General features: G+C 46.8%; 1 protein-coding gene across 1 annotated transcript in view; it reads left to right on the top strand.

Moving 5' to 3' along the window:
• The window catches only part of LOC142839799 (aldehyde oxidase 4), a 54,405-nt gene extending 31,899 nt beyond the window's left edge, over positions 1 to 22,506 (top strand). Inside the window, exons 19-35 of the mRNA XM_075956116.1 lie at positions 11 to 133; positions 1,710 to 1,806; positions 2,952 to 3,076; positions 5,172 to 5,305; positions 6,336 to 6,423; positions 6,708 to 6,794; positions 6,967 to 7,158; positions 8,191 to 8,418; positions 9,417 to 9,512; positions 11,811 to 11,939; positions 16,478 to 16,552; positions 16,919 to 16,971; positions 17,605 to 17,719; positions 17,872 to 17,937; positions 18,537 to 18,722; positions 20,858 to 21,025; positions 22,203 to 22,506. Of these exons, the coding sequence (XP_075812231.1) occupies positions 11 to 133; positions 1,710 to 1,806; positions 2,952 to 3,076; positions 5,172 to 5,305; positions 6,336 to 6,423; positions 6,708 to 6,794; positions 6,967 to 7,158; positions 8,191 to 8,418; positions 9,417 to 9,512; positions 11,811 to 11,939; positions 16,478 to 16,552; positions 16,919 to 16,971; positions 17,605 to 17,719; positions 17,872 to 17,937; positions 18,537 to 18,722; positions 20,858 to 21,025; positions 22,203 to 22,256 (2,016 nt within the window). The 3' untranslated portion in view covers positions 22,257 to 22,506. The remainder of the gene's footprint in view (positions 1 to 10; positions 134 to 1,709; positions 1,807 to 2,951; positions 3,077 to 5,171; positions 5,306 to 6,335; positions 6,424 to 6,707; positions 6,795 to 6,966; positions 7,159 to 8,190; positions 8,419 to 9,416; positions 9,513 to 11,810; positions 11,940 to 16,477; positions 16,553 to 16,918; positions 16,972 to 17,604; positions 17,720 to 17,871; positions 17,938 to 18,536; positions 18,723 to 20,857; positions 21,026 to 22,202) is intronic.

Raw genomic sequence — 22,506 nt, 5'->3', positions numbered from 1 at the left:
TTTCCTGCAGGTCATTTGCGTGGGCCAGATTGTCTGTGCCGTGGCCGCGGATACCTATGCCCACGCGAAAGAAGCGGCTAAACGAGTGAGGATTGCTTATGACGACGTAGAGCCAGTGATTATCACAATAGAGGTAGGAATCGCCCATCTTCTGGAGTAACCGGGAAGGCATATTCAGCTAATTCAATCAGCGAGTCGTGGAATAAATAATTTGTGCTTCCACTATAATTTAGCCAGTGTCACCTGTAGGTTTAGAGTACAGCCCCCAGTAACCTTTCTGCACCCCAAGTCAGGCTGTCCTGTCTAAACCTCCTCTTCTCCCCAGCTCTTCTGCAGGGATCTGTGAAAATGAAGCACCCTGTACCCGCTTCCCGTGGCCTCTGGCCACAGCCTAGCTTGAGAATACAGAAAGTTAACACCAGGAAAAAGACTTCCTGCCCACAGGCAGTGAGTGGGACAGTCTGGAGCCCTGTGGAATTCACGAAAGTTTTAACACTTGCCAGCTACTGGGCACCCTGCCTCTCTGCGTGTTCTTTGATTACACACAAGCGAAGGAGACAGATAACTTGAGTTTGTACCTGTACTTAGACAGCCTCTGAGCAGCAATAGAGACTTTGGCAAACCAATTAGACTTTCCACACCCCAGCTCGGAACTTTTAGGCACCTACACCAAAAGGTTATTGAGACGTTTAGAGACGGGAATCCCAGCACCTCTGGTGGGGAATGCCTTCAGGAGATGTGTGCTGCCATTTAGGTTTTGCTATTACTCATGATAGCAAGGCAGTACTATATTTTTTTGTTCACGTTGTTCGTATCTACGAGAGCGCTAACCTCATAGCAGATGCTCAGGATTGTGTGTTGGATGCTGGAGCCGTGGAAAGGTAGATGGACAGGCGGAGGTTTAAAGAGGCTGCAACCTTGAGCATCCTTGGATTTGTCCCTGTTCTTTCTGACAGTCGTCAGGTTCACGTTTAGCTACTAATGAGGCTTTAAATGTCCCGCGAGCCCGTTCCTCTCTTTTCGTTCTCGCTTTCTAGGCCCATCCTCAATAACTGATTTTCATAATGGTCTCTTCGAGAGGCTCCTGCCTTCCATTGCAGCCCTCCTCCTCAGGACATTGATTTTCTAACACTCGGGGTTCACCGTCCTCTTTCCTGATCTACAGTTGTCCTCTTAGGCAGTGTCACAGGTGTAGAATGAAGGCCACTCCCAGTCCTTCCAAACTCATTATCTCTGCCACCGCCCATTGTTTCTTCACCAAGAACCCTCATCCCAGCCAGCACTGCCTCCTCCTCACTCTGGCCCCTCATTTTTGAAGAACCATTGTCTTAAAATGACTCCGATCCAATTCAAACCGTCCATTCTAGACCATTCTGGAACACTCCAAGTTTTACCTGCCTCTTCTTGACCCCTCTTTGCTCAGCCATAAACTTGCCTTGCTCCAGAGATGATACCTTAGTCGTTAAACCACCTCAGAGAGTCAGTCAGCAATCTGGAAGTGGGGCCCCTCTGCTCTCCTCAGAAGCCATTAGCAACGAATCGTGATAGTCCACAAATACGTCTAAATTGGTTTCCGAAGGCTCAACTCCATGGCAGTCTCCAATCGTCTTTCTATGTAAAGTTCTGACCAAGTGTGAAATGCAGATAGGGACAAATGACTCATTAGGATAAAAAAAATGATTTTATTTCGGTTTCATCTTCCACTGCAGCAAGCCCTAGAACACAATTCCTTTCTGTCTTCTGAGAAAAAAATTGAGCAAGGAAATGTGGAATATGCCTTCGAACATGTGGACCAAGTCATTGAAGGTAATATGGACATCAGCAGCCAGGAAGAGGAGGCAGCTTCTGAAGTGGGAAGTTCGTCTGGCTTGAGAAAACTGAAAGTCTCTGTCATTGTTAAACAGAACCTAAAATGACAATCAGTTCCTAACTGTATGCGTTTTACATAGATACAAAGCTATGTGAATACTTCATGCATCAACATACACAGTATTTCCAGTGCCCAGAAACCACACACACACACACACACGTGTAATAAAAACTGAATAAAATGTTCAAAATTTGCCACGCTAGCATAGGGATTATTTTTAATTGAAGGCAACTGAGAAAAAACAGACACAGGAAGAAGCTACATTTCTCTATCTATCTAAAAAAAAAAAAGTGCCTAAGGTTCCCTCTGCCCGCAGGTCCTCTTTCATACCAGGACAGGCAGAACACTGTCTTCTAGTATTTATACTGAGGACAGATACGTCTCCTAACACGGTGCACAGCGTGATAAGATACACTGAACCTAACTCAGGCACGTGGCATTATCTCACCTGCTAATGTCACCTGACTCAGGTGGGCAGTCTTGGTGTTGTCTTAGCTTGCTTATTTTTGCAGCTGAGAACATTGGGTTTGAAACTTTAAACAAATTCACCTACCAGGTTGACAACTGAGCATGGGTTGGTAGCTGGACTAGTCTCAAGTTCAGTATACAACAAGCCTAACCACCTCACTAAACAGATGGGAGCCAAGACCAAGAGAGGCAAAGTGACTAAACCCAGGCCCACTCAACTGACTGGGCACAGACAGCAAAGGTCTTTTAACCCAATGGTATTGATGCCCAGCTCCACAAGCCAGTGCAAATCACTTTTCCCCTTCTTCTTTGTTTTATTTTATGTGCATGGGTGTTTTACCTACATGTATGTCTAAGCAACATGTGTGTGCCTGTACTGAAGGAGACAGAAGAGGGAATAGGATCCTCTAAAAGAGGAGTTACAGAGGGTTGTGAGCCACCATGCTGAGTGCTAGGAATTGAACCAGGGTCCTTTGGAGAACGGCCAGCGCTCTTAACCACTGAGTCATCTTTCCAGTCTCACAATGTGAATCACTGCTCACAAACAGAACACTCAAAGAGCTCCCATGCCGAAACCTGTGTCTAAGCGTTGTCCTGTGTATTTGCTTTTCAGGTGAGATCCACGTGGAAGGCCAGGAACATTTCTACATGGAGACGCAAAGTATCCTGGCTATCCCACAAGTTGAGGACAAAGAGATGGTGTTACACTTAGGAACACAGTTCCCAACCCACGTTCAGGTAACAGGGGTGTTGCAGAGACTCTGGGATAAGCTTCTCTGCACTCCTGTCTTTCAATTCCCTGCATACTTGACCAGGACTAGAGTCCAGCATAATAAACACGGGGCAGGTGCCTTTAAAAGTCATCAAAAAATCTAGCAACATGCCAAGGTATAAGACAAGGTCCGTCTTTCCCTGTCAAACAAATAACAGTGTGACAATCCCAGGGAAGTCAAGTCTGGGTGTCGAACCAGAACTTCCCAGTGTGGTCCTCCTATGTGAATATGCCCATGGATCACGGTTCAGTTCATGGGTAAAGCAGCTGCATTCTCAAAGCATTTGAGCCGGCTCAAAAGGCGGTACCTAAACTCTAGTCCTGCAATAGTGGTTGATACTGGAGCAACGGATCTACCCAGGGACTGAAGAAAACCTTCTGATGTCTTTTTCTCAAAACAGAGTCGTTGACCCTAGCGTAGTGCCAAGCCCGGGAAGACAGTTGAAGATTCTATTAGAGAAAAGGATCATGAGAAGCATTGCTGGGGCAAAGAGCTGAGGGTTCTCTGATAGCGTGCAGGGGAGCTGACTCCCAGTGTCCTGAAGCGGGGGCTGTGGGTCAGAAGGGAGCTATCAGTCTCCATTCGAGGCAATGGAGAGGCGATGGCCTTGCCTCTGAGCACAGATAGGCCTGTGGCCTCCGCGGTTTCCAGTTTTGAAGCAGACAGAGGCAGCTTTACCCTCAAGCAGCTGGGTGAGCTCTTGACAGTTGCTGGGCAACAATAGCCCTTCTTGTAAATTGCAGAAAGTAATCAAGGGCACTTCTGATGTCCCCGGTTGGGAGCTCTGGGACCACAAAGGCCAAGATCACGATTGTCATCTACCACCGAGACCTCCTGGCTATAATCAGTCAGTTCCACAGCAGCGGGCATGCCTGTAGACACTAGGCACCCACAGGCTGCCATAGTCCAGGCAGCAACAAAAACCACCCAGGAGAGGATCTGAGTGGGCATTTGGACAAAGAAACTATGTAAATGATTAGTAAGCCTAAGATGTCCACCTTCATCAACGACCAAGGAAACCCAAATCAAAGCCACCCACTAAGATGGTTATGATAAAAAAAAAAGATGGCAGTGTTTGAAAGATGCAGAGAAATTGGAACCTCCATAAATTACCAACAGTCATGAAAAAATGGCAAATTTATATAGACAGAGTTTTTCTGTATCCCAGCAGCCACTCCCAAATAACCAAACAGAGAATTTTATTAACCATGAATGCTCAGCTGATAGCTTAGGTTTGTTTTTAGCTAGCTCTTGTAACTTAAATTAACCCATTCCTATCAATCTATGTGCTGCCCCGAGGCTCATCTACCCCATCCTGCTCGCTCTGCTTCTCAGACTCCACCCTTCTTCTTCCCAGCATTCTCTCTGCCCTGAAAAACCCCTCCTATTGGCCAGTGAACTTTTTATTAACCAGTGAGGGTAACACATATTTACAGTGTACAAGATTGCCCCACAGCACAATTGCCTTGGAATACAGCTCCGCCGTCTCTCGGGATGCTGGAAAGAGAGTGGCCATGTAACCCAGCAGTTCCGTGACTAAGTATGCAGCCAAGAGGAATAGAAGCATGCCTGTGAAGACATACACTTCTAACACCTTGCGTGCTAATTTAAACATTTTTAATTTTAAAAATTTAGACACACGTTCGTAACAGCTTTACTTACGAGAGTCTAAACTGGAAACAACCCACTGTCCATTAACAAACGACAAGGAAAAAAAGATAATTATATTCCGTACAGTGGAATATTATTCATCCATAAAGAGCAAGATGCTATGTGAAAGAAATCAGTCACAAAGACCACATACTGTATAGCTCTGCTGTGTGACCTGTCTGTGGACACAGTCTCCAGGCTGCCGGGTACTGAGAGGTTAATAGGAAATATAGAGTGGCTGCCTGATGGATCGAGTTTTCTTTGGCTATGCTGGAATTTTTGGACGAGACTATGGGGGCTCCAATTGTATCAATGGAGGTGTTGTTTGGACTGGAGCATCAGAACAGCACACCTGCAAGAAGGTAAACCATGGACTCACACTTAGGTGGCCACGGGGCTCTCTCTTGCAGGAATATGTGTCTGCAGCATTGAAGGTCCCGAGGAGTAGAATTGCCTGCCACATGAAAAGAGCCGGAGGAGCCTTTGGAGGCAAAGTGACCAAGCCCGCTCTACTGGGAGCTGTCACTGCTGTGGCAGCCAACAAGTAAGCAACCTCTGTAACATCAGCTAGCCAACTCCACACCCCACCTCTCATCTCAGCCTGCAACTCAGCTGAAGCTGGCGGGATAGACAATTAGACCCCCAGCCTTACAGCAGCTTGTTTTGAAGCCAGCTGAACGCTGCCGCAGGGCCGTGTTCCCTTAGTCTCCGCCCGTCTAATTAGAAAGCAAACCCTGGCCCAGGTCTGTCTGGGAAACATTGTAACTACCAACGCCAACTAAGATAGCACCTACCCAGGCGAACTCACAGGCTGCTGATACAGAAGGAGAATCTGTGAGAATCTTAGCTTGTTTGTACTCTCCTCGAATGAACACAGCAGCTTGGCTGGAGCTGGAAGCCAGAGTCCTGCACGGACACTTTACAGGAGGGGTTTGTACATAAGGAGACTGACATCTCCAGAGAGTTAGGCCCCCACTTTTAGCCTCAGCAATCCCCTCGCAGTGCTGTGAATGCCCCCATTATTCTCTGAAAGTGAAATTCAGAACAAAACCTTTTTATGCATACACCTGCAAAATGATCGTGGGACTCATTTCTATAACATGCGAACTAGTCAGGCACTTTAATCCCAGAATTTAAGAGGCAGAGACAGAAGCAAAAAGCAGGTGGATCTCTGAGAGTTCAAGGCCAGCCAGGGCTGTGTAATAAAATCCTGCCTCAAGAAAGAAAAAGGAAACCAGGCTCACGTTTTTTACTCCCAGCCCTCAGGAGACAGAGGCAGGCGGGTCTCTGTGAGCTCAAGGCTAACCTGGTCTACAAAGCAAGCTCAAAAAAAAAAAAAAGAAAAGAAAAGGAAATGGGAATAATTTATAACCAAATATTGTATCATCATACTATGCAAATATTCAGTTGACTAAACCAGAATAATTGTTTTAATTCCAATCTGCCCACTACTTCCAAGGCGTCATCTTGGACATGTTACTATCCGTGTAAAACCACTGAACTAATTACTTCAAGACTCTTCCCCTCCCCATCTTGTGGAGGACGAGGCTCTGTAACGGAGTTGTTTCCCACAGGACTGGCCGCCCAATCCGCTTTATCCTAGAGCGTGGCGCTGATATGCTGATAACCGCCGGCCGACACCCGCTCCTGGGGAAATACAAAGTGAGTGAGACCCACAAACTCAGCAGTCTGCCTAAGAACCTGTCCTCTGCCAAGACTGTGTCTGGATGCCACACCTCTTAAAGGGGAGATTGGAACGCTGCCTAAAACAGGCAGACCCTCCTGGGTCGCCTTAGGATAACGTTTCCCTGGCGATTGTCACAGCCTATGGTCAGCATGGGTCTAGGCACAGGCTGACAGCTGTGGTGGTGGGTGTCTGTGCCCGGCACAGTATGACTGCCGGGAAAGACTGCTGAGAAAGTTGTCTTCTTCGTACCCCTTTGCAGATCGGGTTCATGAATAACGGGGAGATCAAGGCGGCTGACGTGGAGTATTACATCAATGGAGGGTGCACCCCTGATGAGTCTGAGATGGTAAATACGCCTTCCGGGGGGGCAGGGGAGCCCGTGGTCTTTACCTTAGCTGCACAAACCCTTGTCTTACAGCTAACCGGTTCTGCAAAGGGTTTGAGCTGAAGATAAACTTCAAGTCAGAGGCTTGAGATCTCAATGACAGAGGAAACATTTCATTTTTGTTTCAATCCAGGTGATAGAGTTCATTGTGCTGAAATCTGAAAATGCATATTCTATCCCAAATTTCCGGTGCCGGGGCAGGGCTTGCAAAACTAATTTACCGTCTAACACCGCCTTCCGAGGATTCGGCTTCCCTCAGGCGACAGTGGTAGTCGAAGCCTACGTAACCGCGGTGGCATCTAAATGTAACCTGCTCCCTGAAGAGGTGAGCGATCGGAACCCTGCCAGTAGAGCCCTGGATATACGGCCTGGGCTGTATCTCGAGTTCCTCCAATCTCTATGTATAGTTTCAAGAAAATACAATGCATTGTTCATGATCAGTTAACACATTCTACTGTAGTAGGGTCAAGCCTGTAGCTTCAAGCAATGGCATCATTTCTTTTGATTCTGTGAATCGCTTGGGGGCTCTTTTGGTCTGGACCAGCTCACTGGATGCTCAATGGTTCAAAAGTGGCTTTATTGACATTTCTGATGAGTATTTTGACTGGCTTATCTGGCTATGTCTCATCTGAGAAGTGTGTTCCCCAGTCTCTCATCCTTCAGTCAGCTAGCCCAGATTCACTCTCACGGAGGGAGGGTATTGCAGAGGTCCCAAGGTAAGCGTCATGCCCTAAGCCACAAACACTTTTCAGGCCTCTATCTACATCACGGTATATGGTCCCATCCTGCCAAAGTCAGTCCAGAGTCTGTGTGAAACTCTACCAGAAATTGAGGAGGAGGATCGCAGCCTTTTGTGCAGCATCCGGCCACAGTTGAAGGCTTTGAAGGGAGACAGAGACATAACTTAGTGGATGAGGTCCAGTCTGGCATGGGCAAGACTCTAAAGAGGTCAAGTAGGAATAATTGGGAGTAATTAAAACTTAAACTAGAGCCTGGAGCACATGAGGTATTTGTTGGTAGTCTCTGTTGGCTTTTTAATTGTTGTTATCATTGTTAACATATACATTTGCATATTTATATACTTGGGGGTTTGAGCTTTTTTTTTTAGTTTTTTGCTTTTTGTTTGTTTGTTTTTGTTTTTTGTGACAGTGCTTCTCTGTGTAGCCCTGGCTGTCCGGGAACTTACTCTGTAGACCAGGCTCGCCTTGAACTCACAGAGATCCGCCTGCCTCTGCCTCCCTAGTGCTGGGATTAAAGCTGTGTGCCGCCACCGCCTGACTCTTGAGGGTTTTTTTTTAGACAGACTTTCTCCATATCAGACATGTAACAAAAACGCATGCATGTTCTCACCTTTTAGGTTAAAGAAATAAACATGTACAAGCAAACTAGCAAGACAGCCTATAAGCAGACATTTAACCCGGAGCCCTTGCGAAGATGCTGGAAGGAATGTCTGGAGAAGTCCTCGTTCTATGCTAGGAAGCAGGCTGCAGAGGAATTTAACAAGAAGAATTATTGGAAGAAGAGGGGGCTTGCTGTCATCCCCATGAAGTATAGCATTGGGATGCCTATGGCCTTCTACAATCAGGTAAGGCGGAATAGCTGCGTCCTCCACAAACTCCGTCTCCAAATGCCTGGCCCTCTGAAAAGGGCTCATGCACAAGGAAGGGAATGACAAGCAATTGTGCTATCCCTCACTGGAGACAAAGAAATGAAGGGCAGTTAGTTCCCTTTAGCAGGAGAGAGCTGGGCCCATGGATATTGGGACAGACGTTTGGGATGCAGTATGCAGGGCCTTGGAAAGCATCCACAGTAAGGTCCTGGTGGAGAGATCCATTGAGAAGCCACACCCAAACATGAGCACTGGAAAGTCAAGCCAAGTTTCAAGAGTGAACTCAGATAAACAAAAAGATCCCTTTCTTGCCTCTTCTCTAGTTTCACCATGACTGGCTTCTCATGGAGTTCAAGTTCTACCTTGATCTTTCGCTTTCAACCCCCATTAATACTTTCTCGTGCGCTAGGCACCTGGGTTTGGCCAGCTAGCCCCCTCTCTAGGCTTCCAGTCCCCCATGGACAAAGTGAAGAATGCAGGCTAAGCCAATGGGTCCCCAACCTGACCATCGTTAACATCACATGGGAGAGCTTGTTAAACCTGGGTATCCAGGCTATACTGCCTTGGGAGACTTGTTCCTCCCCCACCATCGCTGTAAAAGAAAGCCTTTGGGAAGCAGAAACCATCTCCAGGTCCTCCGGCACCCCGAAGGAGTGTGCCTGGAAATTTACTCGTCTGGGTTCCAGTCGGGCATGTCAAGTTAAAGAGAGAACAGTAAAGCATGGTTCAGGTTGAGGCCCTGAAGAGACAGGTGCTAAGGACGGAGGGAAGGGAAATAAACACATTCACACACCTAGGTTGATGGTTTCAGAACCAGGGTGTCTTGCAAGGGGTTGTCTACGGCTCTCTTATCGGCAATGAGAGACGAGAGGCTGGTTCAACCAAAGGACGTGGTTCATCCAGCAACCTCAGGTAAACCCACAGTGTTCGGCTCTTCTCGGTTTCCAAACTGGTGCGATGGTTGTTTCTCCCAGGCCGCCGCTCTGGTCCACATCTACCTGGACGGCTCGGTTCTGCTGACTCACGGGGGCTGTGAGCTGGGACAAGGCCTGTACACCAAAATGATTCAGGTGAGGCAAGCCTTTGTGCTCCCCGTTGTGAAGCATTGGATCGTGCAGGCGCCAGGCTGGTTATTCCCATGTTGAGTCAGAGAGAGCCCACACAATACACACACAAGCCAATCGCAAGACTCATTCCATCTTGCAGGGATGCAGAAATGCAAGGGGATGAGGGAAGGGAGCTAAAACAAAGGAAATTTGATATCATTCTTCCTGCACTAAAAGAATTGAGTCCGTGGGTCTTTGGAGGGGGGAAATATCAGTCTCCAAAGATAAAACTTTTTCAATTCGTGTGGCAACAACTCAAGCAATAAGGTGTTTGTTCAGATCCTCCGTTAACAATGACCCCTTCACCTGGTGAAAACCTCAGCTCTTGAGAGTTCACCACCGTGAGGCTGAAACCTGAGCTCGCTGCAGGCACCGCTGCCAATCTGCTTGGAGGTTGGGGCAAGCCAAGCACCTTCTATTTTGAAGTGAGTGGTGGGGGAAGGAGGGGGAAGAGTCTACACCCTACTTAGGCATTCACAGGGCCGGCCACTGTCCCCCAGATCACTCAAAGCGTCTCCCTACGAGGTCATCACAGTGGGAAGCTTTCCTTTCTTTGCCTTGATGTGAGATAGCAGTTGTTGGGTATGACATCTGAATTCGACGTGTATATGGCAGGTGGATGGGGCACAGAAGGTCACACAGCGTAAAGGCATGTGTGTGAAGACCCACAAACCCACAGCCTTAGATGTTCACCTAAACCACTGACTTCCTGGCGTTGTGTGTGTGAGTGTATGTGAGTGTGTGTGAGAGAGTGTGTGAGTGTATAGGTGTGTGAGTGTATATGTGTGTGTGAGAGTGTGTATGTGTGTGAGTGTATAGGTGTGTGAGTGTATATGAGTGTGTGTGAGTGTGTATGTGAGTGTATAGGTGTGTGTATGAGTGTATGTGAGAGAGAGTGTGTGTATGTGTGAGTGTATAGGTGTGTGAGTGTATATGTGTGTGTGAGAGAGTGTGTATGCGTGAGTGTATATGAGTGTGTGTGAGTGTGTGTGTGAGTGTATAGGTGTGTGAGTGTGTATGAGTATGTGTGAGAGAGTGTGTATGTGAGTGTATACAGTGTGTGTGAGTGTGTATGTGAGTGTAATGAGTGTGTGTGAGTGTGTATGTGAGTGTAATGAGTGTGTGTGTGAGTGTGTGTGTGAGTGTAATGAGTGTGTGTGTGAGTGTGTATGTGAGTGTAATGAGTGTGTGTGTGAGTGTGTATGAGCGTATGTAAGCATATGTATGAGAGTGTGTGTGTGAGTGTATACAGTGTGTGTGAGAGAGAATGTGTGAGTGTATATGTGTATGAGCATGTGTGCGAGCATATATCAGTGTGTGAGTGTATGAGTCTGTGTAAGCATAGGTATGGGAATCTGTATATGAGTGTGTGTATGAGTGTTGCAAGTCTATGTATGAAAGTGTGTGTATATGTTTGTGAGTGTGTGTCTGTGTGTATGAGTGTGTGTCTGTGAGTATGTGTTTCTGTGTGAGCGTGTATGTGAGTGTGTGAGAGAGTACGTGTGCACGTGTGTGCGTGCACGTGCACATCATCACAGTGAAGATCAGAAGGCAGTGGCTAGAGAATCAGTTCTCTCCTTCTACCCTATGGATTTCAGGTTGTCTAGCTTGGCAGCTGGCATCCTTACCCACTGAGTCATCCTGCCAGCCCAAAACATGGTTGTTTGGTTGATTGGTTTGTTTGTTGGTTGGTTGGTTGGTTGGTTGATTGGTTGGTCAGTTGGTTTCTAATGTGTATGAAAAAAAATGCTCATCAATAAGAAACAACTTCCCCGTGAGAAATAGAGAGAAGACAAATTCCTTAAAAACAAACATGATTTGATAAGGTTCTTAGAACTAGAAAACCACACAGTGTTCCAGAACCCTCTCTGGCCGCCGTACTTCCTTACAGCCTGTGAAGTGTCTCTGAGGACAGCAGCCTGCTAACTCATCTGTAGATAAGCAGGAGGAGGCACAAGCCGAACAGTGGACCCAGAGCTTCACGCCAACCTCCTCGTACCCTCTAAACCCTGCATGCCGTGGCCATACCATTGCGTGGCTTCCCCACAGCCAGCACCCAAGGAGGCTCGGAAAAGCTCTTTAGTCTTCTGTCTCAGAAGAGGAGTTTGTCCTTGACAGTGCCATTTAAAACCGAGACTCGGTGTCTGTCCCTGTAACAAGGCAGCCAGGCTTCACGCTTGGCTCTACAAAGATGTCAGCTTTTCACTTGGAAGGGGGCTTCAGATCAATAAAGCAAATGCTATCTCTTTCCATCTCCGGCAGGTGGCTAGTCGCGAGCTCAACATCCCACAGTCGTACGTGCACCTGTCGGAAACCAGCACCGTCACGGTGCCCAACGCTCTCTTCACCGCGGGCTCCTTGGGGACAGACGTCAATGGGAAGGCCGTCCAGGTGATTTTTATTTCGTTTCTCAACCGCCAACCACAGTGGTGAGGGAGCCTAGCTACACTTGTTCTTTGGGATTAAAGGCGTGCGCCGCCGCCGCCACCACCCGGCGCCGTTACACTTGTTCTTTATTGGGAGGATGAGGCGGAAGTAACGAGGAGTCAAGTTCTAGCCCGCTCCGCAGATACTGGCAGAACCGAGGCTCCGTGTCAAGGTTTCTGGGGATGTTTGGTGCTTTTTCTGCATGGGCTGTTGACCATGACCCGTGTTTTATCTCAAGAGTCTCCCTTTGCCTTCTGTCAGAATCCCCCTTGCCCCAGGATGACAGGGCAACGCAGGGAAGTCCCATTTTGGCTTCATGAAGAGTTTGGGCCAAAAAGTTCATCTTTTTAGGAACCCGTTTCCTTTTCTGGAAAACTGAGGCTACGAATGTCACCTCCAGCCAAGAACTGTTAGTGATCACAGCTGTGAGCTCCTCCCTTTCTACTCCCAAACTCTAGAAAAGCGTCCATGGTCTCCCTCAAAGACCATATCTCCAGAATAACCACACCTGGGTGGAAAGGGAAGTTTCCAAACTGCCTTTAATCCCAGCACTCAGGAGGCAGAGGCAGGCGGATCTCTTCAAGGCCAGCCTGGTCTACAGAGCTAGTTCCAGGACAGGCTCCAAAGCCACAGAGAAACCCTGTCTCGAAAAACCAAAATAAATAAATAAATAATAGGCTTTTTTCAATTGATACACACACACACACACACACACACACACACACACACACACACACACACATATATATATATATATATATATATATATATATATATATATATATTAGTATCAACTGGTATCCAGTTTTACATCTTCTCCTTTTTTAACACGACATTTTTATCTATCTTGTCATTAGGAAATCCTTACTTTAAAGCAAATTTAGACAGAAACCACTAGAAATAAAGAGATAAGGAACCAAGAGCAAGGAGGGGTATAGATGGGGTGCACGTGTAACCGACACTATTTTGCTTGTTAAAAGTAAACGTAATGAGATATAAAATGAGACACTCACGGCCATTTAAACAAGAGTGGAAGGAAAGCTGATCTGTCCTCTGGCGACCGGCCCAGAGCTGGCACACCCAGCTCAGACGCCCGCACTTTCCCACGCTCCACAGCTCAGCTCCAGCAAAGCAGTATCCACTCTCAATTTAGTATCGCTATTTTGATTTTTGTAGTGTGTGTGCTGGTGTGCACACTCATCATCTTATTACTGTGTAGACTTGTGTGCACACTCATCATCTTATTAATGTGTAGACTGGTGTGCACACTCATCATCTTATTACTGTGTAGACTGGTGTGCACACTCATCGTCTTATTACTGTGTAGACTGGTGTGCACACTCATCGTCTTATTACTGTGTAGACTGGTGTGCACACTCATCATCTTATTAGTGTGTAGACTGGTGTGCACACTCATCATCTTATTACTGTGTAGAATGGTGTGCACACTCATCATCTTATTACTGTGTAGAATGGTGTGCACACTCATCGTCTTATTACTGTGTAGACTGGTGTGCACACTCATCATCTTATTACTGTGTAGAATGGTGTGCACACTCATCGTCTTATTACTGTGTAGACTGGTGTGCACACTCATCGTCTTATTACTGTGTAGAATGGTGTGCACACTCATCGTCTTATTACTGTGTAGACTGGTGTGCACACTCATCATCTTATTACTGTGTAGACTGGTGTGCACACTCATCATATTATTAGTGTGTAGACTGGTGTGCACACTCATCATATTATTAGTGTGTAGACTAGTGTGCACACTCATCGTCTTATTAGTGTGTAGACTGGTGTGCACACTCATCATATTATTAGTGTGTAGACTGGTGTGCACACTCATCGTCTTATTACTGTGTAGACCGGTGTACACACTCATCATCTTATTAGTGTGTAGACTGGTGTGCACACTCATCGTCTTATTACTGTGTAGACTGGTGTGCACACTCATCATCTTATTAGTGTGTAGACTGGTGTGCACACTCATCATCTTATTAGTGTGTAGACTGGTGTGCACACTCATCGTCTTATTACTGTGTAGACTGGTGTGCACACTCATCATCTTATTACTGTGTAGACTGGTGTGCACACTCATCGTCTTATTACTGTGTAGACTGGTGTACACACTCATCATCTTATTACTATGTAGACTGGTGTGCACACTCATCATCTTATTACTGTGTAGACTGGTGTGCACACTCATCATCTTATTAGTGTGTAGACTGGTGTGCACACTCATCATCTTATTACTGTGTAGAATGGTGTGCACACTCATCATATTATTAGTGTGTAGACTGGTGTGCACACTCATCATCTTATTACTGTGTAGACTGGTATGCACACTCATCGTCTTATTACTGTGTAGACTGGTGTGCACACTCATCATCTTATTACTGTGTAGACTGGTGTACACACTCATCATCTTATTACTGTGTAGACTGGTGTGCACACTCATCGTCTTATTACTGTGTAGACTGGTGTGCACACTCATCATCTTATCAGTGTGTAGACTGGTGTGCACACTCATCATCTTATTACTGTGTAGACTGGTGTGCACACTCATCGTCTTATTAGTGTGTAGACTGGTGTGCACACTCATCGTCTTATTACTGTGTAGACTGGTGTGCACACTCATCATCTTATTACTGTGTAGACTGGTGTGCACACTCATCATCTTATTACTGTGTAGACTGGTGTGCACACTCATCGTCTTATTACTGTGTAGACTGGTGTGCACACTCATCATCTTATTACTGTGTAGAATGGTGTGCACACTCATCGTCTTATTACTGTGTAGACTGGTGTGCACACTCATCATCTTATTAGTGTGTAGACTGGTGTGCACACTCATCGTCTTATTACTGTGTAGACTGGTGTGCACACTCATCATCTTATTACTGTGTAGAATGGTGTGCACACTCATCATCTTATTAGTGTGTAGACTGGTGTGCACACTCATCGTCTTATTACTGTGTAGACTGGTGTGCACACTCATCATCTTATTACTGTGTAGACTGGTGTGCACACTCATCATCTTATTACTGTGTAGACTGGTGTGCACACTCATCGTCTTATTACTGTGTAGACTGGTGTGCACACTCATCATCTTATTACTGTGTAGACTGGTGTGCACACTCATCATCTTATTAGTGTGTAGACTGGTGTGCACACTCATCGTCTTATTACTGTGTAGACTGGTGTGCACACTCATCATATTATTAGTGTGTAGACTGGTGTGCACACTCATCGTCTTATTACTGTGTAGACTGGTGTGCACACTCATCATCTTATTACTGTGTAGACTGGTGTGCACACTCATCATCTTATTACTGTGTAGACTGGTGTGCACACTCATCATCTTATTACTGTGTAGACTGGTGTGCACACTCATCATCTTATTAGTGTGTAGACTGGTGTGCACACTCATCATCTTATTACTGTGTAGACTGGTGTGCACACTCATCGTCTTATTAGTGTGTAGACTGGTGTGCACACTCATCGTCTTATTACTGTATAGAATAGTGTGCACACTCATCATCTTATTACTGTGTAGACTGGTGTGCACACTCATCATCTTATTAGTGTGTAGACTGGTGTGCACACTCATCATCTTATTAGTGTGTAGACTGGTGTGCACACTCATCGTCTTATTACTGTGTAGACTGGTGTGCACACTCATCGTCTTATTAGTGTGTAGACTGGTGTGCACACTCATCGTCTTATTACTGTATAGAATAGTGTGCACACTCAATATCTTATTACTGTGTAGACCGGTGTACACACTCATCATCTTATTACTGTGTAGACTGGTGTGCACACTCATCATATTATTAGTGTGTAGACTGGTGTGCACACTCATCATCTTATTACTGTGTAGACTGGTGTGCACACACACCATTTTATTACTGTGTAGACTGGTGTGCACACTCATCATCTTATCAGTGTGTAGACTGGTGTGCACACTCATCATCTTATTAGTGTGTAGACTGGTGTGCACACTCATCATATTATTAGTGTGTAGACTGATGTGCACACTCATTGTTTTGCTTGTGTAAATATACACAAAAGAGTTTTAGCTTCGGTGGGCTGGAGAGATGGCTCAGTGGTTAAGAGCATTGCCTGCTCTACCAAAGGTCCTGAGTTCAATTCCCAGCAACCACATGGTGGCTCACAACCATCTGTAAAGAGGTCTGGCGCCCTATTCTGGCCTGCAGGCATACAGACAGAATATTGTATACATAATAAATAAATATTTTTTAAAAAAATAAATTCTTAAAAAAAAAGAGTTTTAGCTTCAAGGATCCTCTACTTAGCTCACATTTAAACAACACTGCTAACCTCCAGTCAATGCCACAGGACTTTTTCCTTAAGAAATCCTACAAGAGACAGAAACCAAGTCTATGAAATAACCACCGTTAAAATCTCCCTGAATCACTGAAATTTTCCTGTTCCCTGTGCTTTCGATTTCTAACGTCCTCTAAACACTCCCTCTTCAGAACGCCTGCCAAATTCTCCTGGACCGTCTTCGTCCCATCATCAGGAAAAACCCTAAGGGAAAATGGAAGGAATGGGTGAGTGTCCTCTTTACAACCCCAGCCAGGAAAGAGCAAGGCCACACACATGGGTCAAAGTCCCCAATGCATGCACTGGGGTGGGGGAGGGGGAGGGAGCACCCATCCAGAGCTTGGCGTTTTCTTCCACCTTTTCAGAATGATAGGAGGTGTGTGAGTGTTCACCAAGATCTGACTTCATTTCAGAGCCAGCACTTCACAAAGCAGCCCAAGTTCTAAAATACAACCCACCAGGGCTGCTCCCCTATGCTGCAGGATTGGCTGTAGGGCAGACCTTAGTACAAGCCAGAAGCAAGTCCAATATGGAAGGTGCTTTTGTTACTGTCCGTAGACTTCTATTTCTTTGAGACGGATCATCTTTTCCAGGTTGCAAAAGCCTTTGAAGAGTCCATCAGCCTCTCGGCCACCGGATATTTCAAGTAATGGTGCTTTTATCCGACTTGTATGGTATTTGGGCAACCATCGTGCGCGACTGGTATTAAGTCTATGGCTCATAGGATCCTTTGAGTAGGAAAGGAAGGGAGAGGAAAGAATGGGCGCGGGGGGGGGGGGCACAACACAGAAGATCCTGGCATGGTAGCCATTACCAACCGAGAAGCTCCACAATTGTGGAGCTCCATCCTACACACCCATGGCCCAGCTCAGCACCGGACACCAGACCATCCGTCTCTTCAAAGTCTATCTCAAGGGGGCTGGAGAGATGACTCAGTGGTTAATAGCATTGCCTGCTCTTCCAAAGGTCCTGAGTTCTTTCAATTACCAGCAACCACATGGTGGCTCACAACCATCTGTAATAAGGTCTGGTGCCCTCTTCTGGCCTTCTGCATACACACGGATAGACTATTGTATACATAATAAATAATAAATAAATATATAAAAAAAGAAAAAAGTTTATCTCAAGCCCCAGCTATCCAGTTCCTCAAGGGAAAAGGAGAGCAGGCCTCCAACTCCACGGCAGACCCCTGTATCCCATCTGCCCTGTCACCCACAGCCACATCGTAAGCAGACCCCTGAGGGGAAAACACCTTTGTTCTTCTGTCTTCTCCTCACAGAGGTTACCAGACAAACATGGACTGGGAGAAGGAGGAAGGTGACGCTTACCCCTACTATGTCTACGGCGCAGCCTGCTCTGAGGTTGAAGTTGACTGCCTGACGGGCGCTCACAAGGTAGAACGATGCTGGCGTGCCCCACAGGGGCACACAAACACTGGTGTGTTGTCTACTGGAAATAACACAATCTTGGGTTTCTGTTTTTCTGTTTTCTTAATCCCTTCTCAGTAAATAACATTGTCCGCTGTCTGTTTCCTCCCTGGGTGAAGCTCCTGAGGACCGACATCTTCATGGATGCTGCCTTCAGCATAAACCCTGCCCTGGACATTGGACAGGTATGTGACTCCAAGATACACCCAAAGGGACTTTGTCATTTCTGTCTGTAGAAAGATTGTGAGTTTGGGGTCAGCCTGGGCTACATAGAAAACTGTACCCAAGAGAGAGAGAGAGAGAGAGAGAGAGAGAGAGAGAGAGAGAGAGAGGAAAAAGTGAGGGAAGGGAAGGGAAAGGAAGGGAGGGAGGGAGGGAGGGAGGAAGGGAGGGAAGGAGGGAGGAAGGGAGGGAGGGAGGGGCTTCAGAGAGGTGGGCCCTGTTTGTGTGGAACTTGAAGGGTGAACAGGAGTTTTCCAGGTTGACATGTTGAGGTGGCCTATGTGAGAACAGTCAGGAGAACATGTAAACACATGTACAGACTTGGAGACAAGAGGAAACGTGCTAACAGGATTTGGGAGACCAAAGAGGCAACGTGAGGGCCCAAAGAATGAAGCCAGGCAAGATGGCGGCACCATCTTCTTAGGGACACTTGGTCAAAGTTGCCGCCGAGCTGGCTTCTGAGAGTGACTTTCTGTGACTCGGAGAGCTCCGCTTTCATTCCCGCCAGAGCCTCTGTTCTGTCGATTTCATAGACCTCACACCCACAAAACTGTGCCCACAGGTGGAGGGAGCATTTGTCCAAGGCATGGGGTTCTACACCATAGAGGAGCTGAAATATTCTCCGGAGGGTGTGCTCCACTCTCGGGGTCCAGACGACTACAAGATCCCCACCGTCACCGAGATACCGGAAGAGTTGTACGTCTCTCTGGTGCACTCGCGAAACCCCATAGCCATCTACTCGTCCAAGGTAAGGAAGGGTGAGCTCTCTGTTCACTGGAGATAGCAAACCCCAGTGATATTTGTCCTTAACAAAAATCCCACAACCTGGAGGCTTACGTCGAGGTTTGTGGCCCTGAAGTCCCCATGGGAAGGCTTGGTTTCTTCTGTCCAACTTTCTCTGACTTACTGATGGTCACCTGTGCCAATCTGTGTCCGGCTCCCTTCTGTGTCCTTTTCACACTGGACAAGGGTCTAACAGAAGAGCCTCATTTTAACTTAATCACCTCTTCAGAGACCTTATCTCTGAACGCAGCCGCATTCTAAGGACTGAGAGAATGTTTGAACACACGTGTTTAAAGAGAGACAGAATTCAGCCCATAACAGCCTCCTGTGTTAAGAGATCATGAAACGGGCCTCCGGAGTTGCTTTCTCCTTTGACTTGTAAGTCCCCGAGGCAGAGGGGTGATCTCACAGACTCTTCAACACAAGTGGGGTCTTAACCCCGAAACACGAAACAATCCGGAATCCAGCGAGGTCTGCGGAGAAGTCTCTGGGCATCATGGTCCACTAGACCGCGGTCACTAGCAAAGTCCAGCATCTCACATCTCCCTCTTTGGCAGCCTCCACGCCTGTCCTGTAGAATTCATCTCCCTGCAGTCTCTCCCACACGCTTACAAACCGGGGTGGGCTCTCAGCTGACTCCACTCTGGGTCTTCACTCTGCATGTCCACAGCCGCTGGTGCTCGAGGTATTGACCCCATGCTTTAAGCCACTGCTCTAGGGTACCGGACACTCTCTTCCTGCCTCTGCAGACATCCTCATACAGCCATACACATAGCCACACACAGGCACACATACATGTGCATAAAGAAAAATAATGTTTTAAGGCTCACTGGTGAATCATTCGACGCATGATGCCCTCACCCCGTTTGTTCAAACACACCCAGTGGGTGCCAAGGAGGCCGCGTGAGAACAGCCAACTGCTTCACCCTCTACTATGGTCATTCCATCTGGGCTTTGAGTTAAAGGCAAACAATCTGGGTGCCCAGGGGGTAGCTCAGTGGTAGAGCACTTACCCAGCCAACACGAGGGCCTCAGTTCTGCCGCCAACACCGCAAGAGAAAAAATTAATGAAAAGGCAGGTACCCTCAAAGGCACGAAGGGCGTGGTCTTCCGGGCTCCACTCGGTAGGAAGGCATGTGTTTCTGGATGCCCACTTTCCTGTTTGCAAGGGCATTTTCACCAGGTGTCCTCATAAGAACCCTCTTGTTTCAATAACTCAGATAACTCCAGTGATAAAGCCAGAAAAGAGGTGTGTGTGTGTCTGTGTGTATGTCTGTGTCTCTGTGTGTGTCTGTGACTCTGTGTGTGTATGTGTCTGTGTGTGTCTATGTGTGTCTGTGTGTGTCTATGTCTGTGTGTGTCTGTGTCTATATGTGTGTGTGTGTCTGTGTCTATGTGTGTGTCTGTGTCTGTGTGTGTCTGTGTCTGTGTGTGTATGTGTGTGTGTCTGTGTGTGTATGTCTCTGTGTCTCTGTGTGTGTATGTGTGTGTCTGTATCTATGTGTGTGTCTGTGTCTGTGTGTGTTTGTGTCTGTGTGTGTCTGTGTGTGTGTCTCTGTGTGTCTCTGTGTGTGTCTGTGTCTGTGTGTGTCTGTGTGTGTGTGTCTGTGTCTGTGTGTCTCTGTGTGTGTATGTGTGTGTGTCTGTGTCTCTGTGTCTCTGTGTCTGTGTCTATGTGTCTGTCTGTGTCTGTGTGTGTCTGTGTGTGTGTGTGTCTGTATCTATGTGTGTCTGTGTCTGTGTGTGTTTGTGTCTGTGTGTGTCTGTGTGTGTGTGTCTGTGTCTGTGTGTCTCTGTGTGTGTATGTGTGTGTGTCTGTGTCTATGTGTCTCTGTGTCTGTGTCTATGTGTCTCTGTGTCTCTGTGTCTGTCTGTGTCTGTGTGTGTCTGTGTCTGTGTGTGTCTGTGTCTGTGTGTGTTTGTGTCTGTGTGTGTGTGTCTGTGTCTGTGTGTCTCTGTGTGTGTATGTGTGTGTGTCTGTGTCTATGTGTCTCTGTGTCTGTGTCTATGTGTCTGTCTGTGTCTGTGTGTGTCTGTGTGTGTGTGTAAACTAAACCTAATGCATCTTGCATTTCTAACTACTTTGTATGCTTTTCTCAGGGGTTGGGTGAGGCTGGAATGTTCCTGGGGTCCTCGGTCTTGTTTGCCATCTACGACGCGGTGACGGCTGCCCGCAGGGAGAGAGGCATGAGTGGCACCTTCCCCATGAACAGCCCGGCGACACCTGAAGTGATTCGTATGAGCTGCACGGATCAGTTTACCGACATGGTAAGGGACGTCTGCACGGTCCTCACCCCATGGGTGGACTTCAGTGTTCTGGATATGGAATATGGTAACCATGACAACATCACAGCCACGTCCATCTTTCCCAATGAAAATTCCCCTCTGGCCTTCACTCACCACTTCCTGCATTCCTCCAAATGTCTGCAAGCGCTGGCTTGCTTCAGGCTCTAAAGAAAAAGAGCGCTAATAGCGAGGGGATGTGGCTGATTGCTTCTCTAAATATTGTATCAAAATGCAATTGGTGTGGCCTTTCATTACCTCACTTACAAGATCTCTGGCCTGCTCAATGACACAGCAAGTATCCGTTAAGCAAACACATAGAAGTAATTGAAAGGAAATGACCAGGTTTCTGGGCACACCTTTCCGTGCCGTGTTACCAGGTACTAGATAGGACACAGTTCTATTCGCCAACTGCAAAACCTACGCGCAGGATGGGCCCAGAAAACATCTCTTCATGGCCCTGCCTCCTGCAGCCCCAGTGAATCATGGGTATAAAATCCGGTAGCACGGTGTGGTCTGGAGACTGCTATGCTGAACATGGCTCTGGGTCACCCCAAACATTAGCAGTTTAGAGGGTAAGAGCTAGGGTATAGCACAGCAGCAGAGCACATTCAAGAGGCCCTGGATTCCATCCCTGACACCAAAAGCAAACAGAAAGGACAAAATCCAGGCACCTGTAATCCCCACACTCTGGAAGCTGAGGCAGAAGGATCACAAATTCAAGACCAACCTCAACTCTGCAGAAAACCCTACCTCAAAAATACAAGCACCTGTGTGAGATATGTATTAAGAAGATAAACTTGTGGGGGCTAGAGAGACGGCTCAGTGGTTAAGAACACTGACTGTTCTTCCAGAGGATCTGGGTTCAATTGCCAGCACCCACATGGCAGCTCATAACTGTCTGAAGATCTAGTTCCAGGGGATCTGACACCTTCATACTAATGCACATAAAATAAAGTTAAATAAACCATAAAACATACTTTTTTAAAAAATAAGATAAACCTGTGACTGGATGGTTGAAGTAAATATGAAAAAATATATAACTTTGATAAAAAGAAAAATTGACATCAACTTAGTTCTGTTTTCCGATGGCCTTCAGATCATAACATTTTTCGTGGAATAACACTTGCTAACAAGAACCTTCCTTGTTTGGTCTTTTTAGATTCCCAGAGATGACCCTTCAACATTCACGCCTTGGTCCATCCATGTGTCTTAACCTCGCGCCTCTGAGGAAATGAACAAACAGCATGCATTGACTTGAGCTTGCCAAGCATGGTTTTCTACTTTGAGTAATTCTCTGTGATTAGGTTATTGCATGGTTACATTTTAGGGTGCAGGTTTTCACCAAACAGGGTTAACAAAACTTAGAATCAAATTCTGAGCCAGGGGGTGGCGGTGCACGCGTTTAATCCCAGCATTTGGGAGGCAGAGGCAGGTGGATCTCTGTGAGTTTGAGGCCAGCCTGG

Source organism: Microtus pennsylvanicus, chromosome 22, assembly GCF_037038515.1.
Source record: "Microtus pennsylvanicus isolate mMicPen1 chromosome 22, mMicPen1.hap1, whole genome shotgun sequence".
NCBI lineage: Eukaryota > Metazoa > Chordata > Mammalia > Rodentia > Cricetidae > Microtus > Microtus pennsylvanicus.
The sequence above is the reverse complement of the archived record's forward strand: the minus strand, read 5'-3'. Positions and strand labels throughout refer to the sequence as shown.